General features: G+C 40.3%; 1 protein-coding gene across 5 annotated transcripts in view; it reads right to left on the bottom strand.

Moving 5' to 3' along the window:
- Positions 1–27,999, bottom strand: part of TIAM1 (TIAM Rac1 associated GEF 1) — a 97,295-nt gene that overhangs the window by 14,435 nt on the left and 54,861 nt on the right. For 4 of the 5 annotated variants that reach the window (XM_077819403.1, XM_077819395.1, XM_077819413.1 and 1 more), the window contains 6 exons: positions 24,735–24,959; positions 17,165–17,268; positions 6,319–6,498; positions 5,729–5,797; positions 4,989–5,114; positions 824–932 (listed from right to left, as the gene is read on the bottom strand). In XM_077819403.1, the coding sequence (XP_077675529.1) occupies positions 824–932; positions 4,989–5,114; positions 5,729–5,797; positions 6,319–6,498; positions 17,165–17,268; positions 24,735–24,959 (813 nt within the window). Of the gene's footprint in view, positions 1–823; positions 933–4,988; positions 5,115–5,728; positions 5,798–6,318; positions 6,499–15,918; positions 16,019–17,164; positions 17,269–24,734; positions 24,960–27,999 lie in introns of those variants that run through there. The other variant, XM_077819432.1, reaches the window with a different exon arrangement.

Here is a 27,999-nt window from a genome sequence, read left to right as displayed (position 1 = left end):
GGCCACCAGCCAAAGATACCCAGCCTGTGTCCTTAATAAGGTCAACCTAGATGCTGCCAGGAGAGAACATAAAAAGTGGCTGGCAGCAAATAATTTATTCATGTATTCAGGGGGATTGCCAACATCTGTCTGCATGGTAAATAGAGTTTACAATTTAAAAAAAAAAAAAAAAACACACCACACAAACCCCAGAAGTCTTCTGGCTTATTTATCTGCCATCAAGTGTTCCTTGAAAAATAAGAGCATATTTTTTCTAATTATGCTGTTCCTGCAACTGGAACTGCTAGTCTACCTACCATCCAAGATAAAAATATAATTATATGAAGCTTTACTGAATCCACTAATAGATTAACACTTTCAAGGTTACTTTCAAGTCACTCCCACTGGCCAGCCACATTGAATCCCAGCTCCACAGGCATTTTGGGCCCAGCAGATCTTCAGCGTGGTATGGAGCTGGAGATCTTCTGCAGCACCTCATGGAAAGGGAGGAAAAAGGGCCACACAGGCTGACCCAGATTAGAATAGTGACAGCAGAGGAAGCAACAGGAAGATTTTCCTTGTCCTCCACTCCCTTCCTGAAGGCTCCCAGCCAAGTTTCTTTGGGTTTTAACATAGGCCATTAGCCGGACTTCTGTGGTACATGGCCCTTAGTTCCTGTGGGTATCACAAGCATCACTCCAAGTGCAAAGGCACACTTATTCAACCTGCCTTCTCCAACACACACACACACACACGACCCAAACACTTGCTCCATTCTGCAATGGCACTTTTCCACGTCAAAAGAGTGTTCGGAAAAAATACATATAACGCATGCAGATCTTACCTTTTACTAATACTTTTGGAACTTTAGTGTGGCTGGCACAGAAGGCACTGTACAGCTTGAAACGGTCAGCATAGTAAAGAAAGGATCCACCCAAGGAAAACAACACTTTCTAGGATTTAAAAAAAAAAAAAAAAAGGTGCATAAAACACATTAGTTTTCCTTTTGACAAAACTATTGAAATCAGACCACTTAGAAAGAATAAGATCTTCTGTGCCATGTTTTATGGCTATTACACGTGATTACAATGTTCCTGACCCTCTACACTAGGTTCTCATCCTGTCTAGGAACAGTCAGTAATAGAAACTGATCGGAAGATTAGGTGAGGGGGAATTCCTCACCAGGTAGCCAGGGAAGAACAGAACAGAATAGGTCAGAGATTCTTGAATAAGAGACTTCTACCTGCTCTGTATAATCTACTGTAGAACGGATGGTTTCCTGTTTAAATTGGTGTTGATCTAGAATGTGTCGTATTGTATATATAATTTTATGTGAAATTTTTTTTCCATGGGCTTATTTGGAACGTAAATACTTCAATACGTTTAATGAGCAAAAAACTAATTTCTGTAATCTGTTTAGTTACTATACACCAACTATTAAATATGTATCTTTGAAAGTGATCAATCAATATTATGTATATTGCAGTCTGTTCCCTCCACCCCCATCCTCAGACAGCTTTATTTTCAGAGCAGAGACTTGTCTTCTCCTCCCCGAATATTATTTGTATTACAGAAATGCTCAGAAGCCTAGCCAAGATCAGGGCCCAATTGTGCTGTACAAACACATAGTAAGGAAGTCCTGCCCCAATCTAAATAGACAAGTATTAGGTCAATTATACAACTAGGGAACCAGTGCAGAGAGACGTTATGTACCTGGCTTAAGGTCACCCAGGAAATATGTAGCAGAACTCAACTCTGATCTCCCAAGTCCCATTTATTTCGTTATTCCCCCACAAAATCCTTCTTCTGGGGCCATATTTAGGCTTGGAAGGATTAGATTTTTAAACCGTAAATGATGAACACGGCCTTTCATTGTATATACAAATCAGTGAAAACACATTTCCATCTATGATAACTGAAATTTACAGATCGGCAAAGTCAGAAAAATGCTGCTTGAGAATTTGAGTGATGTAAAGCTAAAATTTTGAACATATAATGTGGACAGTTTTTTTAGTATCAAGATCTGTCATTAAATAATTATCTGACCCTCCATAATTTCCCCACAATTGTGGATGTTGAAATAAATTCAAAGTCTTTGGAAAAAACTAAAAGCTTAAAACCCATAATTCTGCACAACTGAAATTAGAAATAGAAGAAAAACTGAAAAAAAAAAATTCTTAAAATAGATTTATCCATCAAGTTATAAAAAGTCAAATTCTGCCAACCCTAGCTATATTAGGTGTTTATAGAGTGTGCGGGATTAGTTATTTCCCCCCTTCGTATGCAGAGTTTCAAGTGGGTGGAGGAATTATTCATCACTGCTAGATATGTTAATATTTTTTAATCATCATCTACTAAGTCTATGCCTATAATCTTGATTTCATATGCACCATTAAATTCTTATGCAGCAACATTTACAGGATTCATAATGCGTTTACTTCCATGGAGAAAGCAATGGTTACTTACTCCTGAAGTCTCATTTTATTATTAGGGAACCTGATCTGTTCAGCTACTTGAGTTACTCTTTTATAAAGGTAGATAACATAATATTGACGATTTATTCCTATCTCTGTCCAACGTAAAGAGAACAAATATGAGTCTCATGTGGTGGGGGGAAAAAACAAAACAAAACAAAAATATATAGGGCAGTCTTCTCCAAGAGGTTACAACTTCTTTGTCACTTCACTTCCCCCATCAGTTCAATGCAGAAACCGATTACTGTGAGAATGTAGTTGTAGATGCTTCAAAAACAACATGCAGAGTCTACTACAGACCATTGCACCAATCAGGGAAACCATGGTTGATGGCATCACACCAGGCTTTGTGTAGAGCAGCTCAGATCTGGCTCAACCCTGCAAATACACAAGTCTCTGGGGCAGCTCCGCAGATGGTATCAGGTATGATCGGGATGTGCAACCCTTCACGTGTCAATGGAGGGTTTGATAGTACAGAGTGCTGGGCTATTTTTGTTCGTCTTGGAAACCTGGCCAAAGAGCATGCAATGCTGCTTTTGAATATAATGATGGATGGAAGGCAGGCCAGATCTTTGTGTAAAAGTCACTATCTCACGAAGTCAAAACGCTTTATGCTCAGGATGTAGCACTGACTATGCATATGGAATGACTAGTTGCTCCAAGTCTGCCTCGAAGAGGGTTCAGGTCTCTGAGCTGTATGGCAATACGTGGAGTACACAGATTTGATAGATCCTGTAAATTTGTTTCAGTACAAAGACATTTTTGAGTCCATAAGCAAGACATGGACTGCAGGAGCCAAGACCTATTCATCAATGAAAGTCCAGTTTGCCCAGCACTACATTTCAGTATGCTTAGTTAAAGAACAAAATTATTTTCTAATGATTAACCATAGCAGTAGGTTGTATGCTCATTTTAAATTGGCAGTAGTCAATCAAGAACAAAACCAAAAAAGGAGAGACTTCTTCCACAAGCTCTTCAATTAATCCATGTTCCTGGAGGAGCAAACCCAGTGGGATTATTGTTCACCAAGACATCTTGTCCTTTTATCAAGGTCAGTGCTGAAGTGAGCAAAAGGACCAGGAGGAGATGCATTGGGTTGTGTTAATTTCAACACTACATTAGTTACTTACTATAGATTGATCCAATTACAGTGGTGGTGGTATTCATTCATTTAGTAACCAACCCTTCCCCACAATGTCTTTTCCCGTTTATTTTTAATTCAGTTTGGGTTTCTTCCCTTTAATATTTCTACCTTCCCCTCAAAGTACTTGAAATTAAGATTCAAAAAACAGCATTACATTCAATAGTTTGCCATTCCTGCCTATATGTGCATTAAGAGCCTGCTGAGTACAGAATACAATTTACAGTTCAAAACCATTTCCCCAGTGGCTTCCCTGAACTGGCAATTTAGACTTGTCAGTACTAAGGTTTTATGCAATTATACTTCTGCCACTAGATTTTCCTCAGAGTTTGAAACATGAAATCTAACAAAGAGGTAAAAATCACATCTAACTCTGCATGCTTTTGCCGAGTGGCATTGATCTATGCAACATGAACTACGGCTACAGTAGGATATTCTGGTTTCAAGGAGTCATGGTGGTAGGTAACATAAGTTCATGTAAAAATCTTAAAATGTGTTCTTACGAAATAAGAGTCATGGTAGTCAAACTGGTTTGATACAAGGTTAAGAGGACTACTTCTGCAGTATGTTTTGCCAGTGTAAAAATACTGTACTGTAAGGGCTTTGCTACACTTGCGAGTTAGAGCACATTAAAGCAGCCCCGGGCGCCCTAACTCACGACCCGTCCACACTGGCAAGGCACGTAGAGCGCCCAGACTCTGTGGCTGGAGCGCCCCTGGTAATCCACCTCCACCAGAAGCATAACGCTTGGTGTGTCTCGGCTGAAACGCCCCAGCATCAGCATGAATGAGGTGTTGCATTACTGCACTCTGATCGGCCTCCAGAAATGTCCCATAATCCCCTTAAGTCAAGGGGCCACTCTTGTCATTGTTTGGAATCGCTGCAGGAATGTGGATATGCGCTTTCAAAGCTCTGTTTCTGGCAGCCGGCTGCTTATCTGCTGTGGGACAAAGCAACCATTAGTGTGGAATGTTGCTTGAGAGGCTGGGGAAGAGGGGGTCTGCTGCTGTCTGAACTTACAAGACAGCATGCTGACATGCTCTCAGACCCCAAAAACCCACTCTCTCCCCCCCCACATACACACAACACACTCCCTGTCACACTCCAACCCCCGCCCCCCATTTGAAAAACATGTTGCAGCCACTTGCACGCTAGGATAGCTACCACAATGCACTGCTCTCTGTGGCCGTTGCAAGAGCTGCTAATGTGGCCACGCCAGTGCGCTTGAATCTGACAGCGTGAACACACTGCAGCACTTTCCCTGCTGCACTCTCTGAGGGCTGGTTTAACTCACAGTGCTCTACATCTGCAAGTGTAGACATGCCCTAAGTGTGCCATAAACCTTATTTAAGTTTGCTCTAGACACACAGCCAGACTTTAAATAAAATGTTTACCTTAAATTGGTCAACTTTTTCAAGCTTTTCCAGGTCTGGCACCAGCCTCACTCCATCTTCAAGAGTTTTCAGGAACTCCACCTGGAATGCTACCATTTCAGTCAAATTCCCAAAGAGAACATCGAGCTAATAAAAGAGAAAAGTTTAATATGCTTAAAAATCTCAGTTTAGTCGATTTTCCAGCCAGTCACAATTTACAGAACATTAGCACTTAGCTTTTCTTCAGCCTGGTCTACGCAAGAGGATTAGGACAATGTAAGCTGCCTTGCCTCAACCTCTCGATGCCAATTTAGTAACACCACCTCCCCGAGCAGCGCAGAGTCACGGTTGAGTAATTAGGCTGACGCAGAGTCAGTGTAGACACTGCGTTGCTTATGTCCACTGTGACTGGCTTTCAGGAACCATGCTACAGTGCCCTATGCTGACAATACAAGCGCTCCTGGTGAGGACATGCACTGACGACATATGGAGCCAAGCATGTGCACACACAAGCAATTTAATAACTGCGGTGGCTGTATGCTGACAAGTTAGGTTGACATAGCCTTAAACTCCGACAGCCTAGTGTGGCGGTTATCAGAAGATCAGACAACACTGATCAGTATTTTTATAGTCAGCGTCAGTCCATTTAAAAATGTTCCTAAACAAGTTTAACCCTCACAGCTCCTTCCATTCCGTCCTACATCAGACAATAAGAGTCAAACAAAAACAATCTGGCAGCACTATGGCAACAGTTCTCGTACCTCATCTTGAGTGAGGAAAGTTTCTTTTTGTAGAGGTTTCAGGTATCTTTCCATTAGACAGTTTAAGTCCTTAAAACAAACACAAAAATAAATAAAATACTCTTTAATATCATTTCCTCCAAGTATCTCTCTCACACTGCTACAGTGACAAAGATCCTCTCCTTAACACCATTGATGTAGTCTCTAGGTCTTTCATATGTCTTGTATAAGACAGGAGTATATTCTATTTTAGTGAAATTTAAGACATTAAAAAAAAAGTTGTGCAATTTTAGTTTTATAAGTAATCTAATCTAGATACGCAATTTCATCTGAAAATATTTCTCTGTATCCCAACCAAATAAAATTCATGCCACTGTTCAAAAAACTCTTTATTCAGTTGTTTCAGTTTTAAAATATCTAGTGTATTTTAGATGTTCCTATTAAAATTGAGGAGAAGCCCTACAGTAAAAGGTAACTTGCCACTAGTCTAGTCAATTAGGTTTTTTGTTTTTTTTTTTTTATTTGTGATACAAAAAATATTGTAGAGCTTTAACTTTACAGAAGTTCAACTCTGGAAGGAAAAGGTAAAACGTAGACAAAACATAACTTACTTTGACATAGGTGCGTTCTGTTTCAAGCAGTTCACAAATAACCTTGCGCAGTTTATCAGCATCTGTAAGTTGTCTCATGATGGACAGCTGAGGCCCTGTAAATTCTTGAGGATGCAAACTCAAATCAGAAGGATTCATCTCATGTAGACTGCGACAAAATGCAGCAACTTGTTCTGTACTCTTTAAAAAGAGAAAACATTACGCCTAGTTGTTTTCAAGTAAGAGCTATTTGAACTCTAATTATGCTACTGTATACCCCACGTCCATACTGCTTGTTCTAATGTAACTTTAAGAAGTGTGCTGTGCTTCTGTATTGGAGGTTTTATCCTCCTGGGCTGGATGTTTCAGCCTGCCAAGTTCACTGTCCACAGCATACACAGTGCAAAGTGACCTTAAAGCAGCCAGAGATTTAAACTGGAAATTTCCCCTTTTGTAGAGGAATAGTTACCTCCTACGACACCTGCGTCCCTTATCATTGGGGCCTGGAGAGCCAAGGATGAGGGACCACACCTGGCTCTGGGCAGCTGCCATTCTCTACCAGTTGAGAATCAGGACCCCCCCAGTTATGAAGAACCCCAGATGCATTGTTCTTAGAAATTCAGAGTGACATATCACATAATGACCACAGCCTGTAAAATAAGTATATTTAGAAAGTGCCACAACTGTACAGCAAGGGAATTGCGTCAGACCACTAACAAGTCCCTGGCCCAAAAAGTATGAGCAAGTACAAAACAGAAGTCTCAGATCACAGAACAGAGCGGCTAAAAATGATTTAAAGTGCCTTTTTGTAATTTGTTTTTGGTAGCACTCAGAACACGCTAAGCACTGTGCAAACACTAATGGAGGGACAGTCCTTGTGCTAAAGAAGTTCAACTCTAAAAGAAAAAGGGAAGAACAGGGGACAAGGGGGAGGAATAACAACATCCAAGTAGAACACAGATGTGGTGTTTGGTCATGTCCTGAGACTCTCTCGGACTTTATTTTTAATTGAACCCTTAAGAATGTCTAAAATTTAGATTTGAAAATACCACCATGTCATGATGCTTAAGCGGACTTATATTGTAAGCTCTTTGGGACAGAGACCATCTTTGCACTGGGTGTGTGAAGCATCTAGTACAGTGGGGTACTGCTCCATGACTGGGAGTGTTAAATGCTTCCGCAATACCAAAAAACAACAACAAAACCTTCAAGTCATGCAATTAGCTGCCTAACCCTGTGATTTATTGATGTTACTTGTGTCCTTTTGTTTGTCATACGGATTGTATCTAATTAGACAAAAGTTCTTTGGGCATACACATCTTTACTATTTGTAGTTACTACATACAGCATTGGGGGTGGGGGGGAGGCTGAGCCTCTAAGCACTACCGCAAGACGAATAAATATAATGGTAATTTAGTTCTTCAAATATTCAAGTTAACGAGGGATCAGTTTAATATGTTGGAATAGACTGGGACAGTATGAGCCTCTGAGGCACTTGAAGAAACAGTCCTAGATTTAAAGGTAAGAGGGCTACAAGCAGGGCATTCTCAGTGTGGCTGCCCCTCAGCTCGTAACTTGCAATTCAGATGCCAGGTTTATTGGCCTTTTTATTGAATGCCAGGTCCGATGCTGGAGGGTCTTCGAGTGTACCCTGGGGAAACGGTGGTTTGGAGGGGTCACTCCTGTTCCTCCCTCTCTATTCCAACTCCCTTCAGCTCTACAAAAGATGGAGTGATAATTGTCTTTATAAGATTATGTATGTAAGCCCCAAGCATTGTGCAAGGGGTATTTATTTAACTAAACCTCAAATAAAAATTAAGCATTGCGTAACTGTACCATTTTCATCACTGTAGGATTCATCCCCTCTCCTGTACAGTTCACAACTTTCCCTTCCCCTCCACCTTCAGGAAAGTGCAGTTTTATTCAAAAAATAAAAAAAACACCTAAGTCATATCTGCTCATAGTGAATTTTTTATGCTTTTTACCTCCTGTAATCACTGCAGAGACAGGAGAGCGTGTCAGTCTATTATTCTTGAGCCTCAGACTTGTTTACAAAGTTCCACTCAGTTACACCTGTGCAGAGTGATGCCCAAGAGTTGCACAAATATCTTTATGGATATCTTTATTAGCCTCTTTACTCAAATATCCCCACCATCACTACCACTAGTGTAGAGTCACTGGCAGTTGTGCTGATGTAAGTGGCCCACCATTGTTTTAAACTGCTTTTGTCCAGTTCTGTGCCTGCTGACAGTGTTAAAGGAGAACACAAACCAAACGCAGGAGTGTAATAAGTGTGGCCCAAGGGAGAAAGAATGGCACAATGTCTTGTAAAGTGTGGTGATCATGGCAAGGATAATACGGATGCTGTTGTCATCTAGCCTGACTATTCTACATCTATTGTTTTTTCATTTCACCTTGGTATAAGACAGCAGGTGGGTCCTAATCAGATTATTTTCACGGGAAAGAGGTGTTGGCACTGCCTTATATTTAGTTATAGCCTATAAAAATCCCAGTAAAAGGGGGAAAAAAAGTGTTTCTAAAACATTCTGACTTGTTCTAAATTATTCAGTTTAATTCTAAGAATGCAGCTTATATTTCCAGTTGATACATTAAGATTTACTGACATTAAAAAACCTGTCTTTTGTTTTAATTTATTTTGGTTAATTTCCAGTCACTGCATATAGAGGGTGAAATCTGGGAGACTAACTTCCTTAGGTCCTTTTGGGAAAAATCTCTGTCATTATCAAATTGCAGTATTAGCAGGTAGTCTGTGGTGTGTTGCTCCATTACCAACCAATAAACATGCTTTATAAAGAAAAGCTCATTTATATTGCTGAAGACATCATTTGAGGAACAAAAGGAAAAAAAAAAAAGTCAATCCACACTGCATACAGTGGGCAAATCTAGAATGCTCCCTGGGTTGTAGGAATTTTTAGAAGTCTGAGGCAAGAAATCTGGGAAGAAGTTGATGTACATTGATTCTGAGGTTGTTCCAATCATATGGGACAGAATGAGGAAACAGGAGCAAGCCTGGGTGGAACATAACAAGGAAAGGGTTTAAGAGGAGATAACAGGGAAGGAGGCAGGGTGGAATCAGGAATCCATAGTGAGTGAGACGGTCTGGTATATTAGGCAGTGTCTGCTCAAGTTTCCCCACTTTACTGTTCCTTAATCCAGAGTTGGAGGAAACTCGGGGGTCAGAGTAATTCAGTCTCTGTGCCCCTTCAATCTGCATTAAGGGTTCACTGAAAATGCATTCGCAGTCTCTGTAGAGAACAACCAGGGAAGCCATTTAGGAGCAGGAGCCCTGCCCTCCAGGAGGTAAAGGGATATCATCAACTCATTTAACATAGGCCAAACAACTGGAAGGTGGGAATGAATTTCAGCTACTACTGACCGAGGCCAGATATAGACTGGTGACCTAATGGTGAAAGGGCCCCTATCATTCTACTGACGTACAGCTATTACTTCCCTCTAATTCACCTCTATAAGTGGAGTGCCACAAAATCCAAAGGAGCATTATCTCCACTTGGTAAGGTCTTTTCTAGAACAATATAGTTGCTTCATCCACAGCTACTTTATGGCTGCCAGCACCCATCTAAGCATAAAACTGCTATGTATTAGATCAGTAATTACTTATTCAGTAATTATACAAAGGTGACATTTTCTTTAATACGCACATTTAAGTGATCAACAGTTTACAGCTGACTTACAGGAAATACAAATGGCTGAAGAAACTCTTTTGATTGGAGTTTGATTATTACAGCAATAACATTCATCTTGAGTAGTTGAGATCTAAACTTAGAGCAAGTAGGTATGGAACAGAGTAGCAATTTATCTGTTCTACCAGAATTATGTGAGTAGGACTAGTTTACCTCTAATTCAGTTCCTTTTGGGTAGTCTAATCTCTCTTTCTGACCCTGCAGTATTTTACTGCTGATTAAATATAGTTGTATAAATAACTCCATTATCTTGCACCAAAATCATGCTATCGATTATGGGCTCTCTTGTTCCTCACACCATCTATGCTCACTAAGGATTTGATCCTGCCCCACTTGGGGCAGGATCAAGCCTGACAGCCCCTATTCAGCAAAGCACTTGGGGAGAAATCCTGGCCCCAGTGAAGTCTGTGGTAAAACTTTCAGCGACTTCACTGGGGCCAGGATTTCATTCTAGGACTTTATTGGAACTTAAGCTTATGCTGAAGTGCCTTGTTGAATCAGGGCTGTCGGGAACTGGCAGCTTGAGAAGTGGTGAAGCAGGCCTAAGTTTAGACCATTCTGGGTCACTGTATTTAATAAAGTAAGTTTCTCAGAGAGGAAGGCTGGTCCAGTGATTAGGGCACTATCCTAGGACCTGGGTGGCTGCTTTGCCATATGCTTCTTGTGTGACCTTGGGAAAGTCACATAGGGCTGATTTTCACTTCAGGATTAGCTGGAGGTATTTCTCAAAGGTCACCCCAACCTGACTTATGGGCATGCCAAAAATCTCTACCTTGAATTAAGTGGTGCTTTAAACTTAAGGTAGCTGGCCCATCAGGGGGTGTGGATTGAAGCTACAGTGCTGCTGAAGCTCAAGCAAGTAATGCAGTGAGGGCTCTGCTACTGTTGCTAACCCAAACACACTATTACTCAAGTGTTATTTTGCAGTGTGACTATTCTCGCTCTAGCTCACTCCAGAGGAGTTAATTCTCAGTAGATAGCTCAAGCTAACAGTGCAGTGAAGACAAGCCCTTAGCCTCTTTGTCTCTCACATCTGTAAAATGGAGACAAAACCACTCCTGTGATGTAGGGAAGTGCTATGAGGATAAATACATTAAAGAGTCTTTCGTGATTGGGGCCACATACATACCTAAATGTACATTTCTACCTATCTTAAGAAAACTGAAAAGCCACATCTACAAATTTGATTTTTCCCCACTTTCATTTCAGTATCTCATTTGGAAAGAAGTTATTTCTATCAAGGCAGTAACATACATAAGTACAAACTATTTATACTGTGTTATATCAGCTGTGACTTTTGCAATGCAGAGTACAGGAAATGTACAGCTACAAAAAGACAATTACATTTGTAACTGTTATTACAGTTCTAGAACTTGAGGTCTCAGTGGTTTTGAAGCTTTTATAAAGTAGAGTAATTTTGTTTTTTAAAAACCCCACACATTCTGCAACATTTTAACTACGGGTTATCATGCCTTTCATAGAAGTTGTTCACATTAAGTCATTAGAAAAGATGGACTACGTAAAGAACAGGGAGAGCCTTTAATATCATGAACTACTACATAGCAATTTTAAATGCTCATTTAAGTGACATGCTCATTGTAGATTAAATGCCTGACACTATTCTAGTGAGGGTGGTGTAACAATTCCTATGTTCCAAAAGACTGGCCCACAATAAGGCATGGATTTTTTCTTGTTTCCCCCCCTTCACATATAGAAGTTGACCAGTCATAAGCTTCAGTCATGTCAGGTTTCAGCTAGCAGCGCTTCTACTTTGTGATTTGGATTCCTCACATCAAGTTATATTTTAAATCTGGTAAAAATACAAGTTATTTAAAATTGCAAGAGACACATTACAAATCTGAAGGCCATTGACATTCAGGAACTTGTTCACATTTGCTCAAGGCACAAGCATCATATCATCTTTTTGCATGCACCTTTAGAAAGGAGTTCTCTGCCCATGTCTTTTATTTAAGTAAATAGTGACAGCCTGAAAGAAGCATACTTTATAGTCAGCTAAAGTAGTGTTAGTTATGATACAGTGCAGATTTTACTTAAACTTCATAAACACTTTATTAAAATGTTGCCATTATCCATTTGCCTAGAGATTTAGAGGGAAGAGAACAGAGTAATTTGGCAGGTAAACTAACACACCCTGAACTGGTCTCTCACTACCACAGTGATGGGTAGGGAACAGATATGGAATTGGAAGGTAAAGGGAGCTAGCTGTTTAAGTCAAGGAAACTACTGCATCATATTTAGGGCTCAATCCTGCAAACCTGCACTCACAAAAGTGATCTCAAGTAGTGACTTTGATGGAATTACTGGTGCAAACAAGGGTTTGTGGGATAGGGCACTAGGTCTGTGCAGACCAATTAAACAAAAACCAGCCCCAGCCTGCAAAGAGCTCAGCAGGTGAGTTAATCTCACATCCTTCCTGGGAAGGAGCATTTCCTCAAAAGTTGAGCATGTTGAGATCATTGAAACAGTTGGTGTTTTGCCTGATTGTCCTCTAATTGAGAGAGGAGTACAGTTTCCCCTGCCAGTCCCCATTTTAAAAACCATAGGTATGAGTGTGTAGTCAAGTGTAATCTTTCAGGGCACTCAACACCTCTACCCAATAATGGACAAATTCAGTTAAAAAAAAAAATTCTCCAAAATCCAAACAAAACTTCAAGCAAATCCCAGTGAGGCTTGGCCTTGATCGTTACGGAGACTGCATATTCTAAAAAACCCCTCTGCAGGCATAAGCATCACTGTTTACTTAGTATCACATTTCTAACCCTCTTAAAAATACTACAGCATGAGGTTAAGCAATTAGCCTAATGTAATCTAGATATACTGCACAACAGTAGATCTGCTCACCAAATGCAGCATGTGATAAAAAGAATCGCAGGCTCTCTCCATGCCTTTATTCCTGGGTTTACATTTAACTCTCCAAAAAGCTGACATCAATAGAAAGATATTGTTGTGAAAATTCTGTTACTCAGCACTTTCAGTAACCAATACACTAAAAAAAGAAATCAAAATTTCTTTCCATATTTAGCAAATATGAAATTCTTTCCTGATATTCCATGCTGCTTACTTGACACACAAGCACAGAAGACATCCTCTCCTGTATTTTCATGAGAGGCCAGCTACTGCATTTCTGTAAGACTCTGCTCCTGTGTCATTTACTGTAGGTCTCGTTCTTTCAATAGATCAATGAGAATTTAATTCTCAGCTCTAACTAGTGAGGTCACTTTTGAAGACTCCCTTTCATGAAACGGTCATATGAGAACTCCTGCAAGAAACAGCTGAAACAAGCAGAGGGGGAAGCTGACACTGGAATATAAATGTCTATTGCCTGTGGATTAGTATCAGCTGATTGGCTACAACCTGTACTGCATAAGATTATTAAACATCAGGGCAGACAGCACACACCAATTAGACAGCTTTAAAAAGCCAATTATTGGTAAAGCTTAAGTTGCTTTTTAAAAAGTCCCCAGTTTAATACTTTTACATCAACTTCTACATGTGTTGAGGGATTTGTATCCATAGATAATTTTGGTTTTCATTAACACTGCAGAAGAAGATTCATCTTCACAGAACACTTTTGGTAAATGAAATGCATACAGAGTCATTAGTGCATTGTACCTTAAGCACAACTGCAAGGTAATTAGTTTTAATTTCAAGAGACATCTTAAATTAGAAAAAAGGAAATGAACATCCAGTAGCATTTCAACTCATTAGTTTTTTTAAACATATCCACAAGTGGGGAATGTGGCAGATCACTAAACAAAGTGCTACTGACCTGATCACCACTGTAAATGACATCAAGTCCTGTGTCATGATGGCTACAATGTGCAAAATACTTAAGCTTTTGTTGCTGTGATATTGAGAACCTGCCTCTCACAGTTTTAACCTCCAGACCAAGTGTGTTAATTTTATGTAAATTAGCACGCTAAGCAAATAAGCAGATAATTACGAAGGCTAGTTTTTGTTAAATAAAAGCTTACACTAGTGAGTCAGCTATATAGTATCCTGTTAAACTAGAGATGGATGACTGACAGAGATGTTGCTTGGAACTGGTTTAAAGTTTTATACAGATCTTGGATTAGAAATTGAGGCTAAATCTACACTACAGACCTCACAGCGGCAGCCGTGCCGCCGTAATGTTGCCTGTGTAGCTGCTCTATGCCAACAGGAGAGAGCTCTCCCTCCGGCATAAGGAGACAATCCCCAGCAAGTGGTGGTAGCCACATCAGCAGGAGAGCGGCCACCGACTAGCGCTGTCCACACCAACACTTTTGTCAGTGAAACTTATGTCACTCGGGGGAGTTTTTTCCATATCCCTGACTGGAAAAAAAAAAAGGTTTGTTGACAAAAAGTGCTCATGTAGACAGTCTATAAATGTGCATAACTCATTGAAATTCAAAGGAGTTTGGCCTAGAGGGGCTTTGGCCTTTCTCTAGTGCAAGTTTTGTTTTGTGGTTTTTTTTTTTTTTTTAAACTAAAAAATGATAAGCATAGGAGTTTACATCTTTACAATTGGGGGAATATTGAGTTGACTAAAAGTCAGCTGTACATGGTCTACCTTAACTTTTAAAAGAAAGAAGAAACATTAGAATCTCAAAAAAAAAACCCTAGATGTTAAAAACACCAGATCTATCAGTCAACTCTCATAGTAGCCATGCTAATATAGCATCTCCATTGACCACTGCCTTCAAACTCTTTTCCCCACTTCCTCCAGGTGCATTTCACTGTGTACAGAGACAGCCAGTGCAAGTTAAGGCTGATGACATAAGCATGATTCATAATCTCAGTAGGGTTGGAAGGAGGTGGCAATACCATGGAGAAGGCACCTTTTTTGCCTTACCCTGCAAATGACTTCCAGGGGATTTTAGGAGGACAACGTGTGCTGAGGGTACCTTCAGAGGAGATTAACAGACACTACCGTCAGATAATTAAATGCCCAGTGATACAGAAGATATTTTAAAGCGAAGCACAACTATAAAAGGAATTAGGAACAAAAGTCAGAGCCCCCCTTTCCAGTGCTGCTTCTTCAGAAGCTGCACATTTACTAGCATTCTCTCTGGCTTTAACAGAACTATTTTTAAGTTTTGTTGAAATTCAAGAGCACAGGAGAATTAGAGAATACAGAGTTCTATGTATAAACAGAGAAAGCAGAGTTATCAAGTTAAAAGATATATTTGGTTGTCACTGGAAGAATATTCTGTATTGAAACACACACACACACACCCCCCTCCCCTACCCACCCCTCCCTTCCTGCCCTTTTTTTTTTTTTTTAAAAAAAAAGTCTTGAATCAAAAGTTTAAGGGGAAAAAAACCAAAGACACCAAACTCAAAATTTCTCCCCCATGCATCGCATAAGTTATGTATAGTAAGAGGCTCCTTCAAAGATACACATTTCCAAATATTAGAAAATGCAAACCAGGTGATAATGTTTCATTTACACAAAATTAAATTTCCACTGCATTAGAAGTGTGGACTCATTAAGTTTACAGGTTAGTTACAGTTCTTACTCTCTTATCATAAGTGTAATAACTACTACAACACAGTTCCTTAGCACAGCCAAAGCACAGGGCTGATCATAGAATTCATATACCTTGCTTTAGGCAGCTGATGGTTCATGTAAGCAAAGTGTGAAATGGAACATCGCAGCCTCTTACATAGCTCATACATAAAACATTTAAAAGCTACAGAAAATCCAACCACAGCAAGAGTATCCATAGCCAAGTTAGCAATAGATACTGTTAATACTTGGACTGTTTTTCTGCAAAGAAACATTAATTTCAGACCTCATTACAAATCATGCAGGTATCCACACTTAAACAGAAAAAAAAAAAAAAAAACACACTAGTACTTCCCCCACTTTTGAAAAATATAATTTTATACTTACTATAAAATGATTCCCTAGGAAAATCTAGAGACGCAGTTTAAGATAATCTTCTTCTTTACATACAAGTTCTCTGTATGTTTCATGCATGGGAATGCTTTCTCCTGTCTATCAAAGGAAAGGCTACAAGCTAGTATGACATAAGGGATCAGGAAACAAGAGGCCAGGGACTTTTTCCGTCCTTTCAGCTGTGATAATCTAATAGTGGTATTTGAGGATTGGTTTATGACTCACCAAGACACATTTTCAGCTAAAACAAAATGATGGGAAACCACACACACACAGGCGCACAGGGGTGGAGGGGGGTGGAGGAGACACAGAGAATCAATGAGATCAGTCCTACATAGTCTATACTCACTGCTCAGTGAATTCCATGGAGCTGGGGTTACTAACACAGCATCAATTATGCAGCAAGTGCTTAAAATATAACAAACAGCCAGCCCTTTTAAAGTAATCTTACCATACGTACTTGATTCAGCTTCAGAGAACACTAATCTCCACAGATCATTTTGTGCAGTATTCACTATTACCACAGCTAGAACAAACTACCAAACTATGCCAGAACTCATCCCTTAATAGACAGCAATTAGCAATCTATTTGTGCAGCCTGTTAACTATAATTGGAGATTTCAGAGTAGCAGCCCTGTTAGTCTGTATTCACAAAAAGAAATGGAGTACTTGTGGCACCTTAGAGACTAACCAATTTAATTTGAGCATAAGCTTTCGTGAGCTACAGCTCACTTCATCTGGAGAGTTCTGCTTTAATCAAAGGTAGATTGGCTGTAATTAGTTTTGCATTTAAGCTGCTAACATGTAAACTATACTATTGATTTAAGGCAATAATATAATTTTGGTGCTTCACACCTTGGAAATTACTTAAGAGGACAGGAGAGGAAAATGTGATAAATCAATCTGGAAATACATTCAGCTCACCTGCCCAAGGGGAGGAAGTGACAGAGTAGCTATATTTTAATATGTGAAAGCATTATCACACACCACAGAAGATCAGAACCAGGTCTACACTTTACCCCCCATGGATCCAGAACACAGCTCTTACTCCACAAGTGTTGATGTGCTGTAATCCAGGCTATAATTTGTTACACTCTGTATCACTTGTAAACACCTTAAAAGTAAGATCAACATTTTCCTAGGGAAGATGCTCTAATCATGCACAGCTGTGAAGTCAGCACGTCAGCTGTGACTCTACTGCACTTTAGGTCTTTGTTATGTGAAAATGAAAATCTCTCACCTTGCTCATCCCATCCGTCTCATCAGAGGACTCCAAATCAGGCACTTCTGCTTCTTCTGGAGCTGCCTCAGCACAGCTGTCTTGTTCACTGCAAAGCGTGTGCCCTGTCAAAATTGACATGTATGTGGAAACAAAATAGTAGGTTACACAAAATTTGAAAAGTTTAGAGCAGTGAATAATGAGTTTTCATGAACAATCAGGTTCTCATCCTGCAATGAGCTTGGCAGGCATCTGTACCAGTGGTTCCTTGGATGCCCAGGGGCCTACTAGCATTCAGCTCACTGCAGGAGCAGGGCCTAACAGGGATTTGAGCACAAAGGTTTCATGGCCACATATGAAATTTGATTAAACAATAAACACTAATCACATAATGTTATGGGCCTGATTGAAGTTAGAGGCCACAAAAATTGATGCACAGTTAAAGCCAAGCTCTATGTTGAGATTAGGTTTTATAAAGCTCCAACCCTACAAAGGCCTGTGCTTAACTTTATACTTGAGCAATTCCGCTGAGCTCATTGTAACTACTTGTGTGTAAAGTTGAGTAAGTCTTGCAGGATCAAGGCCTTAATTAATATTTCCTCCACACAGCCTTACATTGGAAGATTTTAATAAATTACAATTTATAGTTTTACATTAAGTTTCTCTTTTAATGTTAGAATCAAAAATACTTTTACAGGGATTTTTTAAGTTTTGCTATTAATTGACAATTGCAGCTTTCTGTATGAAATATACTAAAGTAACTGCATTAATCTATATCTTGGCAGTCTTAGAACTACATTTTTGATACAACAGCCCATAAAGATTCCTTTACAGGTACTGCCCAAGACCCTGAACACTTAAGCACATGCGTAGTCCCACTGAAGGACTACTTCATGTACTTAAAGCAATGTGTGCAGGAGCAGGGCCTTTGACTCATGTAGCTGTGAGTAGAAATTTAAGTAAACTTGTCTTATGCCTCTTGGAAAGCCAAATTTTACATAAGTTAGCTTTCTAGCTATCTAACAGGGGAATGAACAGTTACGGTGTTCTAACTGGAGGGGAGAATGGAGGTCTATCAGAAGTTTCCTCCTTAAGAAAATTATTCATATATGGCATTCATGGATCTCACATAAATCTAAAGGTAACTCATTTGCTTTTCAGAAGCACCATTATGAGCCTGGGATAAAAACTATCCCTAACAGAAATAATTTAACAGTATTCAGCGAGGGAATGAACAGCACCAGAGACAGGAAAATCTTCCCTAATCCCAAGTTAATTTAAGTGCTGCTGCACTGGAATTTTGTGCCAAACTAAACAGGCAGTCCAGAGAAGCTGAGTATTTGTGTCTAGATTTTAACTTTTTTTCCCATTAACTCATAACTACAAGTTCATTCAAGGTTGTCACAATCCTGCAAATCAGATTAACATGGATAGACCCGTGTTGCTTGCACGAAGCCCCATTTAACATCAGCAGTGCGCCACACAGATGCAAGAATCCACCTGCATGAATTGGGGCTACTATTTATATACAGTCTGAATTGTTCTTTATAGCATATGGGTTTTTACATTATATAAAGTAAAGAATAATCTATCAATAAGCAATGAAACAACAACAAAGAATATCAACGGGAAAACAAAACATTGTGAATATCCCATGTTACCTTTTTTGTGTGTGTGGCATTAGTAATCCACTTTTAACTTTTCAGCAGTCCAACAAAAAATTATGCTCTAGTTATATGCAACATGCTGGAAAAACCTATTATCTATTTCTTTGATCCCAAAGGGGATATGAGCAGCTCTCTTAAATTAGTAGGTATTTTCTGTAAGATGTTTCTATTTATGTAGGTCACAGTTTTCTTCTGTATAAAAGTTAAAATTTTGGTAATGTTTTCAGCCTAGACCAATATTGGCACTACTGTAGCTGTGATGTTGTAAATAAGAAAACAGAAAGCACACACTGATTACAAAACAGATTTATGCTGTTGATATTTCACAGCTGTATTCAGTGGGGGTTTGAGTGATAAGTTTATGGGTGACTGTTCGGGTGTTCTGATTCAGAGTGAATGGCAAGCCATTGTAGTGATTAGTGTGCTCAAAATCGCCCCATCAAGTCTATTTCTTTATTCTGTGGGTGCACTGAAGTGGAATTCATTATGCTATCTGGAAATAGAGATGTATTTTAAGAAATTTACTAGACATATCAGAAAATTCAGTTCTGAAGTTCACAGAAAGTTAAAGTTAGTGCAGTTGCTACTATGAGTGTTTTGCTAAAAATTAAAGTTGGGCCAAGAAGGCATGTTAAGGCAGGCTTTCTAGTTCTCATTTGAAGACAATTCATACTTGACTTTGGGCCTGGGTTCAAGAGTGCCAAAATCTCATCAAAGCTTCTGTCAAGCTTTTAGTCACAACCGGCAAAAATTCGGCAAGATCTTGCAAGATTTTCACCATCCTGAGTTATACCTGAACCAAATTCAGAAAACATGACCCTCCTGGTTTGGCTCCAACTTGCACCAACCTGTAGAAACCAGTGCGGAACTGAGTGACCTTTGAATTAAAATGTTCAAAAATAGCAGAGAGGAGGTCCATATGGGAGATTCCCATGGAGGTCTATCTCCACTGTGCTGAAAAATTTAAGATCTACATCTTGACAAGGTCTGGCTTTAATGGGTTAAGATAGATGATAATGAAATGCGTTTGTGGAAGTGTTTGGTTTCTAAGAAATTAAATCTCTGCTGAGCCTCTCATTTCTACAGCTTAGTCCAATAACTTTTATTACTTCCCAACTCCTTTACTAATATCTAACAAAACTTTTAAATCCCCTAAAATATCCATTTTAAAAAAAGGGAAATGTGTAGAATATAATGAGTTTGGCTTGAGCAGCCTGTTTGTCCACTGTGATTAATTATCCATTAGAAGCAGTGCGAAATGCAGCCCACAGTTATTTCTCACCATAAGCCAACGAACAGCATGCCTTTTATAGATATCAGTGCTTCTTTTCCTGTTACTAGTAAGACACCTCTTTAATCTACTTCCTGCAGTATAAACACTCCTACCCAATACAGACAGCAACCATTTACTTACATCTTAATGAACAGTCACACAATGCATGTGCATAGAGTATTTCAAAAGTCTTAGGCTGCCAAACTCAATATCTGCTGTCATAGGGTTATCTGCTGTCATAGGGTTATCTGCTGGTAGTTATACATTGCCACTGAACTCAGTATTGTTGAATGTTCTTATAATAGTTATTTAAATACATTGCAGTTACTGTCCCCTTACTGTTGGTTCATTACATTGTTTTTTTCATATCCTGTAAATCTTTATTTAGCTATTCATGGAGCTCTAATAGGACAATGTACTAAGTTCTCTTTTGCTATAACTGGAGACAGGCTAGGCATATACAACTTGTTAATGAAGACAGCACAGTGGCTTCACTTTTTATGAAGGAATTAGTAAGACAAATCCAGAAAGCAGCAAAGGGGCAGCAAGGTAGTTAAGCACGTGCCTCACTTTAAGCACGAGTAATCCCATTGAGATCAACAGGACTGCTCTGATGCTTAAAAGTTGGGCTTAAGTACCTTGCCAAAGCAGGGTAACAATGACCACAAAAATAGCTGTCCTTTTTAGGACTGTTTATGAGAGATTTCGCTCTGTTTGTTTTACCCAATGCAAAAGAAGAGTTTGGTTTTAAAAAAATTAAATTAAAGGGAAACTGTCAAGGTCCAGGTCCAGCACAGAATTCTCATACCTACAGTAGAACCTCAAAGATATGAACACTAGAGTTACGGACTGACTGGTCAACTGGACATCCTCTGGAACCGGAAGCTATCAGGCAGCAGCAGAGACCAAAAAAAAAAAAAAAAAAAGGGGGGGGGTGGAGCAAATATTTTACTCCCTTGGGGCTTTAGCCAGATTGGGGGTTAGGGTTGAAGTCAAAGAGTGAGGGGGGGTCAGGGCTCCGGGCAGGGGGTGGAAATCAGGGTTTCTTACCCTTGGGAGCACTGGGGGTCAGAGCTTTGGCCCTGCGGTAGGTGCCAGAGGCTCGGGGCTTTAACTATGAGGGGAGTGCTGGTTTCAGCCCCAGCACTCCCACCATACACAAAGCCCCGAGCCCTGGCATACCTCCCACCCCGGCTGAAACCAGGATTGGAGCCGTGGGCAGCCCTGAGCCCCAGTGCCCCCACAGGGCAGAAGCCAGGAATGGAGCTGCAGGGCTGAAGATCTAAAGCCTGAGCCCTGGTGCTCACAAGGGTCAGAAGCCCTGACCCTGCCCAGAGCCCCAACCCTCCCCTCTCCTCCCCCCACCCCCGTGGCAGAAGTCCATAGTGTTCAGAGTTATGGAGAACCTCCATTCCTGAGGTGTCGGTAACTCTGAGGTTCTACTGTAATGCTAGCTAATTAGCATGGAGCCAGAAGGGGGAATGATAACACAACTTGCACACTCAGATTATATGTATATCCATAATAAAGCTGTTGAGATTTTACAGAAAAAAATGGTAATTTTTAAGTGGGTCCCTGAGCTTTACAATCTAAAAACTGAAGTGTTAACAATGCTGCTTTCTAACTGGTTAAAGAGCAGTACAATTGGATACAAGAACGGTTTCGGAAGACCAAGGAACAAAAATTCTAAACACAGCTGGCAGAAACAGACCAAATCACCAGAAACTTCCTCTGACATTTTATGTTCACAATGTTGAACATAATAAGGGTTGTAACAGCAATAGTGTTCTGTTCCTCTGGCTCTTCATTTCTTTACCTCGTCACTGCCTAATGGACAAAATCTTCAGATCATCATCCAGTAAGTCCTACTGAAACTTTAAGACCATGTAAAGAACCAGTAAGGATATGTTAAACATCCAACATGACACTTCAAATTAGAAGTCTGCCTCACAAAAAGAACCCAGACAAAACTAAGGTCACTGTTACTCAACTTGCTCTGAAATCCAAATTTACTTGGACTGGGGGAATCCGCAAAAGAGGAAGACAGAAAAAAAATGGAGATTCTTATCATGCAGTGAACAGTTTGTTTTTACAACATATGAATCTTTCAGATCCTAGGGTAACTGTGGCTCTGGTTTCCCTGCTTGCAGAGTGACAAATCATAGACTGGTCAGGAACACTTAACTGTTTCATAATTGGAGAATCAATGTATTCATTCAGAATAGTGATATACCTGTTTTACCCCCTACACCACATGAAGTGATTTGTAAGGCTCTTGGTTGTCCCTGTATTTTGCATGGCGTGTCCTATGTCTTCCGATGCTAAAATCTCATTCAAAACAAGAATATTTAGAGCCTCGCCCCCAAAATCTAGTACGTGAAGAAGTAGCTCACATATCTCCACATGGAGGCCATATGGTTTCACTATGCAGAAGAGAAGTAGGGAATGCCTCAAGAAATTATGGATAAAAAATAACCTTTAGGGCATCCTACTAACCTAGTGGCAATGCTCTCTGCTGAGCTTTAGGACACCTACCCTTGGATTTCTAGTCCCCATTCTCTCACTCCCTGGACTGGATGAAGTTGGGTGTTGCAGAGGCAAGACACTATTCTCGGGGAAGGGAGAGGGCCTTGACTGGTCGTTTTAGCTAATTACGGGGAAAATGTTGAGAGTCTCCAGAGGGAGTCCTAGCATGCAAGTGCTTCTTAAACAAAATTATAATGGCTGTGCTGTGCGAATAGAAGATTAAAACCTGGGAGAAAATTAAAAGGTGAGAGGAGGAAATCTTTGTGGTTCTGTAACAGGCACATAGAACCCCTCAGGGGAAAACATGTACCTCTTCTTCATCTTGCTATACATCAAAATCTTAGTAGTCATCCTAATTAATCACAAAAGAAACAAGAGTAGCTAAGAGCCAGTGTGTTCAATGGGGTTTAAATTGCTGGAATTTTGGTTTGGTTTTCTATTAACCCCCCACTCCCAAACATACACCAATTAAAAAATATCCAAGATCAACATTCTTAAAGGCTTCCTAAAAGGATCAGAATCTAAAATATGGACCCAATAAACAGAATTATCTACCAAAGCACCTTTGGTAAAAGTTCCATCCCACACTCTCTGCGTGACATGCAGAAAATGGCTCCAGTGAAGAATAGCATCTAAAGCCACATAAACATAATGGTCCAGCCAGATCCTGAGCCCAATTAAACTCCAATGTTAGGTGGATTTTCTTTTAGCTCAGTACAGAAATATAAGTGTACATACTATAAATAAAGCATGTGATAGAAACCACTGAGCTGATTTATCCAGCCAGCCAAGCCGGCAATAATCAGCTCGGATACAAATAAATAGGTCAATGGGTATTTCACACTTGATTGCTTAGGACAAGAAGTCACAGAGCTGAAACCAAAAATCTGAGACACAGCTACAATCCCAGATATAATAATAAAATGTACCTCTATTTAACTTACATTTCAATCCAATTTCAGATAGTAAAAACTAAATAATGCACAGGGGCTAGAAGAGCTTTGGAAAAACATTTTATACTTTCTTCCACTGATGTCTAAAGAGATGGAAAGTGTTGAAGGAGATCTAAATGCTTGCCTCCAAGCCTCAACCTTTGAAGAAGGTCCCAAACCCTATTCCCACTTTAATGTAAAATCCTCCTAATTAGAATGTGTGTGCTGTTCAGTTTTAAACATTTTTAATGCCATGCTTTAGATGCATATGGCAATTGCAAGCACTTGAACAAGGTAAAATAGTGTTACTGAAACTTCTGTAAGCACCTCTGAACCATCTGCTGAAATGCTATTTTGTTGCTTCCGACAATTTAAATTGAGATACTCCTACTCTTCCTTCGACAACAGTGAAATAAAGGGAAAGCCATACCCACCTCCCCAATTTTCCTACTAGGGGAAAAAAAATCTGACAACAGGGTTCTAGCCTTTCCTTTGACCTATATGCCCTGCACTGGAAGGGTAGTAACTTACTGAAACTGGGATCAAGATGCTCTTGACCTCAAGAAAGAAAATTAAGTGATTTTATATGTGTAAGAGTGACATCTTGTGGCCAAATATAAAAATCCCAGGTATGGAGCTTATGAATATCCCCACCTCATCTTCAAAACTGCTTTTTAAAAGCAATCATTCAACTACTGTTGCTGCCTGTTCGTGTTCTATCTGCTATCTAACAATTTGGAACGTGGTCAATTTTTAGGAGCCTTCTTTCATGTTTGCCTTCTTCAGAGCAAGAAAAGGAGAAAAAGAAAATAGAAAAACCACTCCATTTTACATTATTCTAACCACATTTTTACATGAACTTCTGCAAAAACAGATCAAACAAATAAATACACTTAAGAGTGTCTTATTTAAAAAGCCAAACAAAAACTCACACATTTCTCTGACCAAATATCTACCAAATCACTACCTAGCTTGGGAATCTGTGGTTGCAATTTAGTGTAACCACAGGTCACGTCATAAATTCCTAAGTGAAGCTCCTGTTGATGATCTAACCACAATGTTTAGGGCCTGATTCTCTTCTCACACAGGTGTAAATCAGGAGTAACTCCACTGTGGTCAATGGAGTTACACTGATGTATGTTGGAACCAAAGTGAACCCATCTCATGTTAATTTCTGCAATGGACATTGTTACCTTGGTTACTGCCACTATACATCAGTGCACTGTCACTCCAGTCAGACAGGTTTTCCATGCGGCGTGGGGGTGGTTGCATTAACTTCTGCCCCCCTTCGATCTCAGGATAAGTGCGCACTGTAAGGCACAGTGAAGGCTGAACAAGGGTATCTTTCAGCATGGTTGAGTCCAGGTCTTCAGCTCCTCTTTTGTTAATCTCAACAATTTCATCACCAGCTTTAAGGCCTGCAGAACAGAAAGTAACAGGTAAGTATCACACAGTAGGTTTCTGTTACCCATATACCCCAAAGACCTCAGTCTGTGTATTTATGAAGTGCTAGTAACTGTGATGTCTAGACATGACAAACATTTATGATTCCAAACATGCAGAAACTAGATGGATGTTAAGGGATCACTGATGGGTGCTGAATTTAGTGAAGAGATCTATCTTAGGGTTTTCTACGGCGTCCCATCACCATAGTATCATTGTCCTTGTTGTCACCATGTGGTACGTTTACAGTGTATTCACTGAATTCCACTGTACGCCCTTTGTGAGTGAAGAAATCAACTTTTCTTTACATCATTTTCTAGGAGAAGAGCCATGCACAGCATTTACAGAACACACTGCTTATAAACAGATTCAGACTTCTAAAGCTTTCCAGATTATTGGTGAAGACAGTAGTAGTGGTGAGATGAACTCAGACAGGAATCTACTTTCCTGCTTCACATTGACCTGGGGGTTAGAATGAGAGAAAATTGATCATAGAAATAAGACACCAATTAATTCCTCAAGACCAGCTTGTCCAATGTTCTGCCATCAACACTAAAAACATTTTTAACTTTAAAGTAAATTGTGCCAATAAAGTCAGACTTCCAAGCTTCAAGACATCACAATTCTCATCACTAACTGGAGTCATTTAGCAGAGTGTGTTTGTTAGAAAATGTTTAGGGCAAGACTGTGGCTTTACATTAGTGGCTGCATTGCAGGGGTGGGTAGGAGGAGAAGTCATGTAATGGTGGCCCATCTCTGCTTGTCAGTGCACAGGAAGGGATGGGAGAGAGGCAAAAATCATGTCATTCATCTTAGATCAGGGGATCTCATCTTTTTCAGTGCCAGGACTCCCCTCCCCCAAACACATTCCCTCCATTTAGCTGGGATGACACCCCCCTTTAGCAATACGGAAAGAGCAAGGTGACCATGACCCCTTGTATCGAGAATTCCTCTTCTAGATTTCTAGCATTCTGGTATTGTGTAGGAAGACTCCACCTGGACTCTGCAGAAGGCTTCTTGTCTGCCTGCCCTTCCTTGCCCATCAAAGGTAAGCTACCATCTAGCCCTCAGTATTTACAAACTAGTGAGTGTAATACAGAAAAGGGAGAGGAGAAGGATTACTAGCCAAAAACCTTAGGGTGAGAACTAGGGAAGTACTAGGCAGGTGTGATAAGGCTCATAGCCAAATAGAAAAAAAGAGGGATTTGGGGCATTTCCCCAGTTCTGCCTTTTCTAGCATCCCTGTTTCTGTTTTTGCAGTAGTAAAAGCCATTTTATGACGGAAAACTGCTTTTTCCAGTAGACAGAAGCTGGGAAGATTTACTGGTTGGTTTGAGCATTGTGTTGTCTCTTCCCATCAGCTATTCATAGCTCTCCTGTCTGGCAGAACTGGAGTGCCTTGTGTTCTCATGGTGCAATGCCTGCGTTAAAAGTCATCTGAACACATGTGACTGAATCACTGACACTCTCTTTATAAAGCAGGATTAGCTATATCGTTTATTTAATTTTCTTCACACTGACGAGCACTTTATTGAAAGGGGCAAGCCATTATGATGGCTAAGGAAAAGAGGCAATGTCCCCCACTGAAACAGAACTGGATTTAGGACTTTATTTTGCCTCCTACCTGGTCCTGAAAACATCATATATCCTGTCATATAAATCCTCTAAAGCTAAATGTATAGCTTGGAAATTTATTCATGGTATTTATCCAGTTTTGGACACTAGCTATAGTCCCAGTGTCTAAGAGAAATAAGAATCTGGAGAGAAAACAGCTGACTCCAGCTCAGCCCAGGAAAGACAAAGGTGGTGATGATAGACAAAGGGAAGCATATTGAAGATCCAGCAGAGAATGTGACCTCACTCTCAGAGGGTTTGTACATCCTGGCAGCCAGCTGCATGCTGGACCAGCTTTCATTATCAGGGGGACCTCCAGGGTCACCACAGACTGAAGCATGTCACAGTGATCTGTTCTGGAGGTACTGAGCGCATTGATTAATATAACTAGGCTAGGTCACTGCAACATGCTGTGCCTTGGGCTGGTCCTGGAGGTCACCTGAAAAAGAAAGCTGTTTGGCAGAGCAGACCACCTTGAGCACATCACAATAAATAATATTCTGCACTGGCTGTCTAGCCAGCATTGGGCTGATTTCAAGATCCTGGTCCTTATCTTCATACCCCTAGCCAGGCTCCATCCTGTTCATCTGCACAATCACCTCTTGCTCCACGCCCCTGTGTGTCAGCTGCACTTGAAAGGGGTGCTCAGGCTGATAGACAGAGGAAATTGCAGGGTTAGAGGACAAGCTGTTCTTGGGGGAGGCTATTTAGACACAGAGTTCTCTCTACAGGAGACCATGCAGACCCTGAATCTTGCCATCATGAGGGCAGGATGCAAGACTCAGCTCTTTCAGCAAGACTTCCCCTAAGAATTGCATTGTGAATCCAGCTGCATCCTCCAGGAAATAAGATGCCCAGATTTGACTCTGCTTAAGTAAGTGGCTTTACGTTTGGTGCAAGGGGGAGGAATGTCAGAGGAGGCTGTGGGGGCTTTGTTCTTCTTTAGGGGAGGGAGAAAAAAAGATACTTCTAAGGGGACGTCTACATTGCAGGTGCGAGTGTGCTTCCCAACTCAGGTATGCAGAGCCCTAAAAATAGCAGAGTAGCCAGGGGTAGCATAGGCAGCGGTGTGGGCTAGCTGCCCACACATGCACCCAGAGTGTCCAGGAGGTTTTGGACTCGGGTGGCTAGCCCAAGCTGCTGTCTGTGCTGTTTTGAGCACGTTAGCTCAAGCAAAGCTAGAGTAGAGTTTGTCTATCAGAGCTGGGAAGCACAACCCCGCTGCAATGTAGATGTGCCCTACATGTATATAATTGTGCCCAGATACTGTAGGTGTTGGGCACCATATAGCTGTAAAAACAACAACAATAATAAGCTGGCCCAAAAGTTGCAAAATTCAAAATGTATTGATTAAAAAGGGAAAAAAATTGTCAAAAACTTCCCAGCGGTTGACCAGCTCTA

Source organism: Eretmochelys imbricata, chromosome 1 (genome assembly GCF_965152235.1).
Source record: "Eretmochelys imbricata isolate rEreImb1 chromosome 1, rEreImb1.hap1, whole genome shotgun sequence".
Taxonomy (NCBI): Eukaryota; Metazoa; Chordata; order Testudines; family Cheloniidae; genus Eretmochelys; species Eretmochelys imbricata.
The sequence above is the reverse complement of the archived record's forward strand: the minus strand, read 5'-3'. Positions and strand labels throughout refer to the sequence as shown.